General features: G+C 39.4%; 1 protein-coding gene across 9 annotated transcripts in view; it reads right to left on the bottom strand.

Annotated features, from left to right (window-relative positions):
• The window catches only part of MEIS2 (Meis homeobox 2), a 199,512-nt gene that overhangs the window by 137,614 nt on the left and 46,011 nt on the right, over positions 1-15,887 (bottom strand). For all 9 annotated transcript variants that reach the window (XM_068548932.1, XM_068548921.1, XM_068548924.1 and 6 more), the window contains one exon: positions 927-1,072. In XM_068548932.1, the coding sequence (XP_068405033.1) occupies positions 927-1,072 (146 nt within the window). The remainder of the gene's footprint in view (positions 1-926; positions 1,073-15,887) is intronic.

Genomic DNA, 15,887 nt, shown 5'->3' on the forward strand with positions numbered 1-15,887 from the left:
CAAGTTGGATAATCAAAGACCTTCAGCTTTCAATGTGCTACTCTATTTTTAAGCATTAGCCTAAATAGAAAGGCCTGAAAACAATCTCATAGCAAGAAACAGCCTCTGACATCTTCACCATTTTCCCAGAATTTCCAAATGAACAGTAAAATATGAGTGCTTAGTTCCCCTGTAAAAATATCTTGTAATGTTTTTGTCACGAGGGTCTTAGAGTCAATGGTATATACAAAATGATGCAAAAAACCGACTGCAAACAGGAAGATAAACTGTTACTTTAAAAATGCTGCACACAGTTGATCTTTTCCCACAAGTGAACAAGATCGGCTTATAAAATAATGGACTTGAACCGCTAAAAACGAATCTTTAATCTCTACCTTAGAAACAAAGGCGTTATAGCACCTATAACCCTTCTGCGTTTGTCGTATAAACATGTGACATGTTTGCAAGCTGCTTCAGCAATTAGAGTTGCCCCTGGTACCATGAGCTTGGACATGCATGTGGCAAAGTGCTTTTTTTTGCCTGCTAGAGGAGATGGCTTTCGTTACGAGTGTAATCGGCAACGTTTATGGATTCATGAGCTCCTTACAGCTGTTTCCCTCGGTTGCAGTTGCATTATCTGAAGCTGCTCTCATACCTTTTAGCGTAAATAACACATTTACTTATATATACTGTTTAGGGCCCTAGACCATTTTTAATAAGGTCCATTCCTGACCTATGGAAACAAAAACTCCTCCTTTCTACAGGGTACTCTTTGTGGGGGGGGGGGGTGGTGAGAGTTGGTAAAACCTTAACTGCTCTGTTAACCATCAGATTTCGAGAAAGGGAAAATAGGCACTATTTTCAAAAAAAAATCTGTATGAGTCCATCTAACTTGCTAGGAGAAGGCAACACAACACAACTTATTTTTCTCTTTCATCTTGACTTACTGTGAGATGCTGGAAGAGCCATGCTCTCATGATATTTGTTGCTACTTTGGGGAAAATGCCTCTTTTCTTCTGGCGTTTTTTGTCCTTGTCTGGATCATCATCGTCACCTGTGCCAGGTGAGGCTACACTGTTGTCTAAACCATCCCCTAGTAGAAAGAAATGAAAATACATTAGAGAAAACACAGGAAAGGGTGCCAACAACAACGAACGACCAATGACGAGCTCAGCTAAGCTTGTTGAAAGAAATCCATTAAGCGGGTATATTCTCTTTCATTAAAGTATAATTGGAGACACAAATATGTAAAAGACAAAATTAAACCAGACCTCCTCAAATGTTAATTTTGTGTGTCTCACACTCGCCCATATCATTAATTCCATTCTAATTGTGCTCTTGACACAGTGCAGTAGTTCTTTGTCAATTATGGAATCCAGTGTGGGAAAACCGCCGTCAGAAAACCCATTCAGCGAAAATGCATCCCCATGCCCAGAGTGAACACATACTGTAGGGTAATCAAGTTAAATGTTCTGTAGTCTATGTATTCTAGGCTGCCTGCATAGGTGACAGTAACTGTGTCACTGTTCATTGCACATAACACACTGCCTGCTCAGCCCCTCCTAGAACTGTCACCTCCTAAGCACGCACACTAAGAACTAATCACACTCCTCAGATGACCCTGGACTCAGCATCCGCGTGACATGAAAACTTTTAGCTCTCTGCACCACTGATCATTGTCATTAAAAAAAAAAAAGATGCACATCAAGGTAGGGTACTTACTTAATCAGAAGTTTCTATCAACATCTTTCTCTTCTGTGCTTTTTCTCTGGCATTAATTGTGCATTAGCAAAAATCATTTACTTTTAACAGTCATAGTTATTTTTTCTTGCCCTCCGGCAAAAATGCCTTGAAAGCCTGCCTGGAGGGCATCTAAATTATGTATCTGAAAAACTCTTCTGGCAAGGCATTGCAGGACCCCTACTTTCTTAAAATTCATACGGGCACGTCTTCCTGTTTTTGGGAAGGCATCAATCAAGAGAAGCAATATATGCCATATCCCTACATTAATATTTGAACTAATAACTTTAAAAAAAGGAAAGAAACAAGATCCGACTTGTGGCATAATCAAATGCAAAATAAATGAAGAATACGGGGACAGCACTGGGGCTTTATAGATGGCCGTGTTTTCCTTGCACATCATTAGCCTGGAGCCACACGAAAGAGGAAAACAGAGAAGTGGAGAGTTTATGCTCCCTGCTGGTGTTTAAGAAGCCAGGGTCCTGGAAGGACATCTGGGAATTGCGCTGAGATGGGGGGTTTTTGTAATTTAAGAATAGACATTCATTAGCGGTAAATGCCATAAATCCCATGCTAAGTAAAAACCTTGTCCAAGAAAGCCTAAAACAATAAACTCTGTGCTCAATGTAGCCAGAGCTAGACGCTCCGAAGCTTCCCAGGGAAATGCTATAGATCCACCAGCTCATTCCCAGACCAGCTCCCTCCTCCTGGATGGGGCCACGTGGGATATCCTGCCACAGGCCCCTCGCCTCCTAACCTGTCCCGTCTGCTTGGTGGGCTTCCCTATACCTGTTCTTTTCCTTTCGCACCACAAAAACCCTCAACCTTCTTTGGCCAGAGAAGCAGAAAAGCCACAGCAAAGAGCTGGCAGATTAATTTTATTGACATTTCCATTTTCACTGCAATGCGATACCCTCCATCACATGGAAGAGATGACCCTCACTATTTACAGACTGACAGGCCACTTCATTACAACCACCCTGCCCCAAGGCAAAGCAGCTCCCTTCCATCTGCCCAAACACTAGAGCATGACCCCGAAGTTGCTGTTCTCTTTTTCTTTGCCGTCTGTTATGATTTAAAAAAAAAGAAAAAGTGAGTCGAAAGGACCCCAAGTAGTCAAAGAACTAATCAGAGTACAGGGAAACGAAGGCATTTGACTTTTGAATACTGGTTAGATGGAGTCTAGTCTTCATCTGTCTACCCTCCCTACACACCCATGTACACGAGGGGGTCACTTGCACAAGGACACACACACACACACACACACAAGCTCAAGCAGGGACATGCATACATGCTTTCCACCATGCCAAGGAACTGCTGCAAGGCAAATTCTCACCCACACTAATGGCTTCTGACTGCTCCTTGGCAACCCTAGCATTTTAACCTGGGTGGATATGCTCTCCAAAATACAGACACTGGAGCGATCTCATCAGCTGTTCATGTGACACAGATGGAGAGTGGCTATTAGGAGCCAGGCAGTGGGCCTTGGGGATCTGAGGTGCTGTCCTATAGCCTGAGGCGATTTTGAAAAGCAGTACCCGGAGATGAGGGAAAAAAACCCACACTGCAAGTGCAAGTTTGAAGTCAGTCTGTCTGTCGACCTACCACGGATAAAGATATCTTTGTCTCTGGATGGAGAAATCTATGTGGGCTATCTGGATGTACATTTCAGATAATGTATGTATGGAATGGCTCTTCCTTCAATGTCTTCCAAATATAAAAACACACACTGTAAACAATGCCTGTGTGTATATATTTCTTCCTAAGCACATATGGTTTCTGTGTATATGTTTAAGCTGAAATTGTCAGGATTTTGTTAAAAATCTCATTTAGCTTTTTTTTGATAGATTTCTTGAATATACTTATTTTAAAAGGTTAACGGCTTAATTGAAGGAAGTTCAACAAAAAAAGGCATTTGCCTTTTTAACCCAATCAGTGACCTTAAAAATGAGAGACAGGGTTTCCACAGTACATTCTCTCTTGCTTAAAAGCAGAGAGGGCTGGTAACACCTTCAAACTATATGATTCACTATATTTAGCTCAAGAAAAAAAAAAAAAATAGCTGGATTGAGCATCCTTTGATGACTGACTTAAACTGGAGAAGACAGGAGCATTACATGCATTTTAATATAAAGCGGTCCGTTTTATATAAGTGTATATAAACGTAAAATATTTGAATTTGGATCCAGTGTGACAAATAATTGTAAAGAAAAATGCACCGGGCTTCCCTGGTGGCGCAGTGGTTGAGAGTCTGCCTGCCGGTGCAGGGGACACGGGTTCGAGCCCTGGTCTGGGAGGATCCCACATGCCGCGGAGCGACTGGGCCCGTGAGCCACGGCTGCTGAGCCTGCGCGTCTGGAGCCTGTGCTGCACAGCAAGAGGCCGCGATAGTGAGAGGCCCGCGCACCGCGATGAAGAGTGGCCCCCGCTCACCGCAACTGGAGAGAGCCCTTGCACAGGAGCGAAGACCCAGCACAGCCAAAAAGAAATAAATACATTAATTAATTAAAAAAAAAAAAAAGTTAAAAAAAAAAAAAAAAAGAAAAATGCACCTATTTTTATAATAACCGGATACTAGACATTAGATTTTTAAATTAATATTAGTGTTTATACCTCTATAAAGATAGGAATTATCTTCTGCAAACACACAATAAATTTGTTTTTTCCTCCAATGGATTGTGAACCAACTCTAGCATAGAGGACGGACAACAGCAATTTTTCTTTTAAAAGAAAAATTTTAAAAGGCAACTGTGTGATCTGCAACCTAAAACAAAACTGTGCAGATGATACTAAAGTAACCCTTAAAGTGGACATTGTTTCCTTGTTTTAGGGCTGCGTTGGCAATCCTTGGCATCCATGCCAAATGAGTTTCTGTGCTGAAAATGGTGTGTATACGGGCACAGATGCACGTGTCGGAGGAGGAAAAGGAGATAATGGCATGTATCTAAGCATCTGAAGTTAGGACTCAGAAGTGTGGGATCCACGGTGTGGGCAGGAACCGTGTCTTGTTTATCTTTTTATCCTGGGAGCACACCTTCATGTCTGACCCAGAGGAGACACCCAGTGATGGTCTGCTGCATGAGTAAAGGGCTAAACTTATCAATGAGTTTATTCAAGGGCCCTCCCCTCTCTCTGATAATCCCAAACTGGGGCGACTGCACTCTTCATGGTCCCGAAGGGGCTGGGTGGACTGCCCGAGTGCAGGCAGTCACTTCCAAACATGCCAGGAATGGCACTTCTTTGAAGAACTCAGTGCCCATCACAGCCTTTTTAAAGGGCTGACCCAAGGCCATTCCACCAACGTTGCCACCTCTGATGGGGAAAAACTAAATAAAGAACTACTGGGCATGTTTCTTTTAAAAGGTTGCTAATCCCTTGACTAAAGGCACAGTCTAAGTTTGGGGCAAAGATACTCAGAATAGCTGCGTGTTACTGAACACAGTGTGTGTGACCATGGAAAGAAACACTCAAGGCCTGTGGATAGACACCTTTGAAGTGGACTAAATTATCAGGGGAGATTGTTAAAAACACAGGTCCCCAGGCCTTATCCCAGACTTACTAAATCAAAATATCCTGGGGCAGGGACAAAGAATTTGTATTTTTAACAAGTTCCTTGGGTTTGGTTACACAATCAGCCTAGCACTGGTTCTTAAACTGGCTTTTGGAAGCCACCGAACTAGATGACCTTCTAATTTGAGATAAGATGCAACCTCAAGAACAGGTGAATAGTTAAAATTCTATTCTACTGCCACAAATGGGGTTAGTGGTCACGGTGAGAAACTACAATCTGGCCAGGGCCTTATTCACTGTGGGAAAGCCGTGGTGCTCTCCGTCACGGGTACTGGCCAACACAAGGTAGCCCCACGTTATCTTCTGATGGTGAGGGTTAAACAGGAAGAAAGAAGCTGTAGAACACTGGCTCTCAAAATGCGGACCAGCGCCATTAGCACTGGCAAGAAATTGCGAGAAATGCACATTCTTGGACCCACCCCACACCCACTGTATCCGAACCTCCAGGGATGGGGCCGGACAATCTGAGGGTTACTAAGCACTCCAGGTGATTCTGATGACACTCAAGTTTGAGAAGCACTGTTGGAGGGCACAGAGAATATCCCTTTAGCCCACTACCCCTGGTGGTGGTTGTCTAAAGGCCTGAATCTAATCTCTGCGTCCTCCACCTGTTTCAAGACTCTGAGGTATTTTGAGAGCATCTCCAGCTGGATTTACACCCATGCTCCGGAGGAGGAGGTCACAGATGCCTTCCATAGCTGAGCACACTATGCTCAGAACAGGGCACTGCCAGGGGAAGCAGCCCCGGTCTACACCTACCTAGAAGAGCAATACTGAGGGAGTCTAGTTGCAAGGAAGTTAATCCTGGGATACCATGGGTATCCAGGTGTAGGCAAAATCCATTTCTGTAGCTATGTAGCCAGTGAATCAAGGAAGATATGGGCACATGATGAGAGGATCCCCAGATGATTTTAAGCAGAAATTCCCAGTCCATACCATTCTTGGCCATAAAAACTGCCCAGGCAAAAGGACACCACTTCCTTTCATTGGCATATTGTCTTAACCCCATTTAGCCAAAAATCTGTCTATATTTTAGACATCAACTGCTTGGCTTGGAATAAAGAAACGATACAAACAGTGATGATGTGCTACGATGAGTCCAGTACCACTGGGATGGGGCCTTCTGCCCTATCAGAGATATAGGGCAAGTGCAACAGCCAAGAGGGTCCTAGTCCATCTTTTTCTTCCTATTCCACCTCCCTACCTCCCCCGAAAAACAGCCCCGACATTTATCAGTGAAGAAACTGAGGCCAAGAGGTTGAATCGTTGCCTAAGATTCCACAGCTACATGTGATCAAGGATAAACCAGAGTCCAGGTAACTCCAAGTCCAGTGTTACTACCACTGGTATTCTCACATATTGTAAGTTATTTTTCACTTTTCAAAGCATTACCTCATTTGAACTCTGTTATCAAACCAGGCTTGATCCTACAGGTAAAGGTCTAAGTGCAGAGGAGAGATTAGATCTAGGGCCCAGGGGCTGGGACTGAGCTAGAACTGGTCCAGGCTGGTCCAGGTTCAAACAGAAATGTGCAAACTTTTCTCTCACAAGTAAGCCAGTGTCTGTACAGTCTTTAGATATATTCAGTACAGCAAGAGTCTTTGAGACTCGGGATTTTTAGGATGGGTTTATTGTGGTCCAAGTGGAGGCCCTTATATGGACAGCACCAGACTGACCTTCAGAGCCCAGAGATGCTGCAAATATTTGAGCATCTACTGTCCACACAGTCAGGATCTCAAGGTTGTGATGTCATCACTGTGCAGTACTATGAACTACTTCACGGAGCTGTAACTAAAGTGATGTATTCCCTGCCTTTAAGTCACTTTTTAAAGATAGAATAAGGCTTCTGTGACATCTGGCACCCTGTCAAATCACAATCATCTGAAAGTAACCTCTCAGTATTGTATTTTCAGAGAAATATTAGGACAAATGAATACATGTTTTGGTTAATAGCATTTGTACTTCTTTTGAGTAAGTCGGTGGCACGTTATTTAATGCTCACTTCTCCCAGTTTTGGACAAAGTTTAATAGTTAAATATGTTCATATAAAATACATACTGTAAAAAAAAGAGTGATAGCTCACCTGAAAGAACACGGCTTTTTTTTCCCTTCTCTTTTTTGATAAATAGAAACTCACTATATTTATTATCATTTTTATTTTGGGCAATGTAAATTCACCAATTTCAGACACACACACATATCTTCCAACCTACTTCCAGGACTTACGTGTATTCATGAATATATAGATATTTATATGTCTGATTATAAACTTTAAGTGTATAAATTATATTGTTACCTTTTTCAAAGAATTCACTAATTTGTACATAAGTATCCAAATATATTTGTAGATGAACTGCACATTTTTGCCTATAGTCATATATACATACACATACATATACATATACAAGTTTATAGAATTCTTAAATGTTAGTGTTTAATGTTCAATAGGGTAGTCCCTTTTCTACACCATTTCTGTCTCACTAGAATACAGGATCCTCCTCTTATCAATACTGTTGTCACTTTCATTATCCTCATTATCACAAGTAACTTTCACTGGACACTTGCAATGTTCCAGTCCTCAATCTTCACAACAAATGAATGAAATAACTACTATTATCAATTCCATTTTATAGATAAAGAAAACTGAGACTCAAAAGAATTAAGTAACTTGTCAAAGGTCACACAGGGAGTGGCAGAGAAGTGCCTGTCCTGTAAAGCCCATGCTCACAACCTCTATCCTCTCCCTTAGGCTGTCAGGAAAACAAGAAGAGGTGAAAAGTGAAGCTAGATTCTGGGTTAGCCCTCACTGCTCAAGAAACAAACCCCAAGAGTGAGGCCTTATATACTCACATTCATGAACTAAAGAGACAGTGGGTGACAGCACACTTAAAAGTTACTATGAACCAAGAAACAAACAGATGCATATTTTTTACAGTTATGTCCATTATCTGCAGGACTATTATTGTTCCCTGTAGACCTAAAGTTCAAATTAAATATGATTTTGAAATAGGAGTATCTGTTTAGTTTTAAGAACTTTTCTGAGCCAAGGGATCTTTCAAAATTCCATGCCTTTAGCCCTGTGCCCTTGGCCAAAAATGCCCTTTGTCTTCATTTTTTTCACTCCTTCCCATTCTTCTTTGCCCAGGCAAACTCCTATTCAAACTTCAAAACCCAATGAAAAAGGAACCTCCTTTGTCAAGCTTTCCCTATTTCCCATTAACAGAGCTGGTATACTATGCTTTTGATTTCTTCAGCAGTTTGTTCCTTGCCTCTGCTATATTTACTTTTCTGTTTTGCAATTTATCTGTCTACTAATTTGTCTGTCCTGCTTGACTGTGAGCTTCTTCAGTGCAGGGGCCCTGATTCCCAAGCCCTGACACAGAATAAACAGTCAAATGTTAGTGGGATGGACAAATTGGCAGCAAGAGCCTTGAGACATATTATTAGGCTCCTATGAGAATGTAACCTGCTTTGAAGAAGGTCCATGAAGGGAGTCCTCGGCTCTGGTAACCCAGCCACCCAGCCTCGGGCTCCCTCACACCACTCTCCCTACTCTAGAGGCACTGGGTGTATCATGCCCAGTGTTTTACTGCTCAGGAGGGCACGGCCCTCCTCAGAGATGATCCTTATGTGTCTGAGACACGTGTCATATATTGTTTTTTGAAAACGGTGCTCCAGTTCTCAAAGCTGCCCAAATCCAATGGGGAAGAGAGACTGCTGGGAGAGAGTGTCTGCCCCTTGCCCAGGCTGTTCAAATTACCCGGAACATTACAGCTAAAAAATGAAGTATCCTGTAGCCCTGGAACTGCAACGCAAAGCTCTTTGGAAACTCATTTTCTGTCATCATTTCTTTATGCTTTTTTCCCTTTAATATGGTACTTTGAAAACAGGATTAAAATGTACTGAGTCAAAAGATATTTTCCTTCAGGGACTACCTTCCAGGAGTTTAACATAGGACATCCCACTGAGAAATCTGAATCAGGGTTTTCAATAAGAGGCAAAAAGAAGAAGGAGAAGAAGAAGTAGAAGTAGAAGAAGAAGAAGAAGAAGAAGAAGAAGAAGAAGCTGCCTTTGCCCAGTTCTATGTTAGACTCTAGCCTTACAAAGCTTGCTTTCCAAGAACCATCCTCAAAGTAAATCTGCAATTTACCTTTTTCACATCAGATGAGGTTGGGGGGAGGGGGGAAGCTACAGACCCAGAAATGTGGGGAGGGCGAGGGGAGAGAGGTGGGGTGAGGGGCCAGCAGTGAGACCTGCTAATTACTGATCTCTTTTACTCTCCTGCTGTGCTTAACTGTCTGGACACGTTAAAGTGAAATTTTTCTGTGATTTTTCAAGTGACTGGTTCATGGCCCACTAGCATGGAGGGAAGCAGGAGAGGTGAAATGCTTTCGTTTACATGCAACATTTACTAACTGTGTGGGTTTTCCGACATTAAAGGGAGGACAGTGACCCAGGCCACCTTTTTCACACTCAAAAGAGCACTGAAAAAACAAGTCTTCATCGGCTTACCTCAGGCTTCCCTGGTCCTGAACACCCTCCCCCCGGGGTATGAGCAAAAAGGGAAAAAAAGAGGGGATTTTAAGCTCCTTTCTCTTCAACTTTTCAGGCTGTATAAGCAGCATTTAGCAAATTCAGCCCCAAATGGCTCCAAATGCTCAGAGCTGTAGGGGCTCATTCTTTGTTCTCCTCCCTCTATTTACACAGGATTTACGCAGGCTCTCCACTGAAGAGACCGAAAGCACTTCCATTCTCACTGGCTCGGCTGGACTGTGGCCCTGGCCGCTGGCCCGGCCTGCGCTGGGGGATTTCTGCCACCTGGAGAAGGCGACAAACTGCGCCCTAACTCAGTGATCCCGAGACAACCTGGCCCCGGTGCAGGCCGCTGCAAAGCTCAGGCCGGAGAAGATGAGCTAACCTTCCAGGAGAGACAGGAAAACCCAGCCAAGGCTGTGCAAGTAAACGTGCGTCCAGAGACAAATAACATGCACTTTAAAATATGCAGCTATATGATAGAATGGAAAGCGGTGGGTGAAAAAAAAAAATTCAGACTGCAGCTTGGATGAAAACCACTTCACCCACTGGTTGGAAAAATAAAGTGTAAAAACAGACAGATGGACACATATGTAAATGTGGCAGTGTTTTAGGCTTTAGCTGGCAACGTGAGCGTCGTAGTATAGTTTTGCACGCCTGTATTTTCCATATCATGTTGAATCCTGTTAACTGTTGAACAGAAACATCCCCATACTGGTCCTTGACCAAATCAGTCCCCTCAAATTTACCCGTCAGGAGCCATAAAATGGCTTTGTTTATTGACTGGAACCCTCTAATCCTTTATAGCAGAAGTGAACAAGAAAGCTTCCAAACTCTTAGCCTGTGCTTCCCTGAAGCTGGTTACTCTCATCTGAAATGTATATGTATTTCTAATTTATGCTTCACTTAAGTTGATTTCCCTCATTGAAATATATATATATATTTCATAATTTATATATACAGATAAAATTTCACTTGAAAAAAATTTTAATTGAAGAATAGTTGATTTACAATGTTGTGTTAATTTCTGCTGTACAGCAAAGTGATTCAGTTATACATATATATATATATATATATATATACATTCTTTTTCATACTCTTTTCCATTATGGTTTATCACAGGATATTGATTACAGTTCCCTGTGCTATACAGTAGGACCTTGTTGTTTATCCATTCTATATATACTAGTGAAAATTTTTAAATATTTCAATAAAGGATATCTATTCCCCTAGCCTCCCACAGAATTCTCTAAAGGATATTGACTGAATCCAGTAGAAAAGTAAATTCCTTTTCCTTTATAATTCAGCAGATTGCCTAATCTCTGTAGTAGAGGATAATAGAATGTACTTGTTCCTCAGTTACCTGATAAGCACCTATAAAAGTACAGAGTAGGTTCTGAAGTTATCCACAGGACATCATAATAAAGCTCTTCTGGGCACTCTAATGATTCATTTTTAGTGATCTCGCAAATGCCCTTTCCACAGTTAACACTCAGATTTTATTAAGGTGGAAAGCACGGACAAATGTCCACTCAAGTCCCAGCTCTCGAATTTGACTCTCCTTGCATTACACTACCTACAGCTAAAGCTTTTTTAATGTTCTGTTTGCCTCCCCAGAGTGGCATTTCAGCTAACAGAGTTCACAATCTTTCAGCCCTAAACACAGAAGGCTGCTATCTTCAAGTCATCCTAGGAATGTGCCAGATACCATCATCTCCCTCCTGCAATACAAAGAACCAGAAAGAGAGAGAGACCAAGAGAAGACCAAGCTGATCAAGTTACCAACAGCCCAGAATGCCCCTCTCAGAAGGTTAATCTTTGAACCAGTAAATGTTATAATTAGGAGCCTTGAAGTTGGACTGAGGCTGGTCATTGAAAGAAAGACCCTAAAAGAGAAAGTATGAATGGAACACATCTCTTTCACCTAATGGTTTGACACAAGGGTCATGATTTTTATGGGAAATTATACAAAAATGAGTTGTTATGATGTATGAGTCTCTTTCACATCTCCTATAAAAGAAAAAAGGTGGTTGGGGAGAGATGTCTTCCCAATTTCAGTTAGCTATGTTTCCGTACAAATTGTGAAAATTATGCAAATAACAATTTTGGCACCTTTGCTAGAGGAAAACATTATTAAATTATGCTCTAAGTATTTTGTCTGCTTTAGTAATTACTCTCATGTAACTGTAAATATAAATAGCTGTTATTCTGTTTAAATTTTTAATCATGCAAAATATTGTCACACAAAAGTCCTTCTGTTGCAGTCTAACTGGGATTTTCTTTTTTAAAATATCCATATTTAACTGAAGTGGACTATTTTTAGCATTGTGAAGTGTTTTAGTAAAGATAGCTGGCTAACATCTCCAAATCAACAGGTCTTTCAAGGAAAGATATGGCCTTTATATTTGCAAAAAGAATTTCCCACAAAAGACCATTTATAAACTGTATTTTTAACATTTTATACTAAACTAGAATACAATTAGTCTGCTTCCAAGAATGTATTAATTATATTAAATCTGTATGTTCAGTATGTAACAATAATAATGTTCTCATTTTATCGTCAACTATAGGATTTTATATCTTACTATCTCTCTTTGCATACTTTAATATTAAATGAAACATTAAATATCAACCAATAATAAAATTCATTAGGAGGAATAACAAAAAAGCAAAGTTCTATCTGTAGCAGAAATTATTTCATTCAATTTTTAGGATCCTTACTTCATTATCACATTTGCTATCTAAAGCAAAAGTAGGGACAATACATTTTTATATTATCAGTTGATCAGTTTGAATTCTTAATATGGTATTTCTCTGTGAATTTATATCAGTAGATACCGTTTCAAATAGCAGAACAACAACAACAAAAAAGACTTTTTGAATATTTCTTCCACTTTCTCAATTACTGTAAAATGAAAACAATAGAATATTTTAATAAAAGTACAACTTTGCAACTGACATTGTTAAATAATTTCAAAAAAAAATCCTTTAACTCTAAACAAAAGCTAGCCATCTCTGTGATAATAATAATGCTTACTAAGACAACAGATTGGACTATCTATCAACATTCCCTTTGGAAAGTTTTCTACATATAGAAAAAAGAACAATAGTACCTGTGAAGTTGATAACTGGTTTTAGGTGAATACTTTTAAACTGTTAACGTATCATAATTGGAGTATGTGTGTTATTTATTAGAAAATTATATTTTGTACATTTTTCAAAGAACATTTTCACACAATAGCGTTTCCTAATAAAACTTTGGGTTTTTGTTGAACAAGTTTATAAACTAAATTGCTAACATTTAAAAAGTAACTACTGTGCATTTAGGGATTCTACTTATTATGATTGTTTTAAATAAATCTACTACGATTTGAGAACAAGCAGGTATATTTTTATAATGTAACGTAAATAGATATCCACAACATACATGTGATAGTCTTATGGGGAAACATAATGTGACTGCTTAGTAAGAATAATCTAAGATAGAGTAAATTGACTATTCTTCATATAACCTATGGACTAAAAAACCACAGACAGGAGGCCCTTTAAAAGTACACTTTAAATGGAGAATGACTGCTAACGAGTATATAATCTTTTGGGGTGATGAAAATATTCTAAGATTGATCATGGTGACGGTTGCACAGCTGTGAATATACTAAAAACCAACGAACTGTACACTTTAAATGGGTGAATCATATACTGTGTGAATTATATCTCAATAAAGCCGTTATATTTTTTTAAATGAATATATTTTGCTTCCTTATTCAAAACAGCATGGTGGACAAAGTATAAAAGTCTAGTAGCTAAGTTTGAAGGTATCCATAATCTTTTCTGAATTGCTTCAAAACAATGTGATTTCTAGGCCACTTAATAATGTCATCTTAGCACCTTGCATATGGACAGACATATGTACTCAAAAACATTTGGGATGGATTTTATACTGTTTAGGTTACAAAGATACGCATTGATGGAAAGTAGACTGACCTTAATATGGTAATGAATTTAATCCTTCTCCACTCTCAATCCTATTGATTACAGCAGAACACTAGTCCAAATTATTTACCTCTTTCAAGGCTTACTTTAGCTACCAGAATATCTCCAGAAGACTTCCACAACACACACACACACACACACACACACACACACACACAACTACATTTCTTCTACATAAACCTCTTCAAGTCAGGCACCATATCTTTTATTTTTTTCATAACATTCTTGGAACTTTGTATAATGTTATGGGTGTAGTATATGCCTAAACTTTAATTAAATGAATGGATGGATAACTCTCATATTCCTTGGAATATGTTTTACTCTTTGTGCATTTATATCTAAAACTTGGAAACAGAAGCTATCTACGAATGTTGGTCTCTAAGAGTTGAAAACTGGTCATAGAGTTGATGTTTTATAAATTTCAAAGGCATTTTCCTGTAAGATACACTGCCTGGAAGAAGCAACTTTATTGAAAGAGATAATTAGCGATAGAAGTGCTCTATATTTGGAAAAGTGCCCTACATACTTGGTTCACTCTTTTTCTAAATTTCTGACTTTACTGTATTTTGGGGGGCAGCTGTACTACTCTGTTTGTAGTAGCCTCTCTTAGAGGCTCACTTCTAACATACTCCTTGCCCCTCCACTCTGTCCCTCAGCCCCATCCACACATGATCACAGAGGAACATACCCTTGGGGGAAAATGTTGATGCAATGGAAGAAGCATGAGCTGGGTGATAAAAGAGATCTTGTATTGAATTTCCAGATCTATTCCTTACTGGTTGAGTATGACCTTGGTCAAGAGATTAACCCTCAAAACCTAAGTTTCCTCATCTACGAAATGGGAAGAATTATACATACCCAATAGGTTAATTATGAAAATTAAATGAACTAATAAGAGTAATTATTAAATCCCTATCTTGTACCAGGTGGTTTACACTTATTAACAAGCTTAGGAACTTTATACATGACATCTAGCCTCACACGGTACCTAACACATCAAAGGTGGCTCAATAACTCCTAGTTATTTCCATTCTTAAAATGAACTAATATGAAAGGATAAACGAAATGTGGTATATCCATACCCTGAAATACTATTCAGCAATAAAAAAGCACAAACTACTGACACATACAATGTGTCACATCTCAAAGTCATTGCACTAAATAGAGGAAGCCAAATGAAAAACTACATACTATATGATTCCAAATATATTAAAATCTATAAAATGCAAACAAATAGATGGAAAGTAGATCAGTGGTTGACTGAGGACAAACACAGAAGGAGGGATGGGCTAAAAAGGAGTACAAGGAAACTTTTGGGTTGTGATAGAAATGTACAGTATCTTGATTATGGTGCTTGTCTCATAGGTGGACACAACTGTCAAAACTCATTAAATTGTATACCTTAAATGGGTGAATTTAGTATGAAACTTATACCTCAATAAAGTTGATAAAAATAATGTTAAGCAGATTATAGTTAAATCTCCATAAACCTGTTATTTGGCATAAAACAGATTTTAGTGGAAAATACAGCTTACAATACAGAGGCGTAGGAGTGGGGAATTCTCCCAGTTATTGCGGTGAAGTTCTGAAAGAATGAAATGATTTAGGGCAGCAATTGAAAGATGCTATGGGGAGAAGCCCGTCATGATATTTATAAACCTGTTGATTTATACTATTTTCTTTAACTTCATGAAGATGTAAAGTAGATGGTCAAAATGCACTTTGCAGATTTTACTCAGAAGTATTTTTCTCCATTGGTCAAATCCCATTATGATAAATACTGTTAACAAAGAACTATTCAGGTTACCAAAAAAAAGTACCAATAATAGTCAAGAAGGTAATAGAAACAATTCTTAAGCCGCTTTTAAAACTCTTTTGGGAAATTCAGTATTAACCCATTCTTCCTAATCATAAGAAGGTCTAACACTGGAGATCTTAGTCAATTTCAGAGGAAAATCACACCGTTATGAAAGACTCTAAGCACCCTTAAGATTAAAAATGAATGGGAAATATAGAATTAATATTAACCCTTGCCAACCAGCTCCATGCCTTCAGATAATCCCTGAATCCTT

The sequence above is a fragment of the Eschrichtius robustus genome, chromosome 1 (genome assembly GCF_028021215.1).
Source record: "Eschrichtius robustus isolate mEscRob2 chromosome 1, mEscRob2.pri, whole genome shotgun sequence".
Classification (NCBI taxonomy): domain Eukaryota; kingdom Metazoa; phylum Chordata; class Mammalia; order Artiodactyla; family Eschrichtiidae; genus Eschrichtius; species Eschrichtius robustus.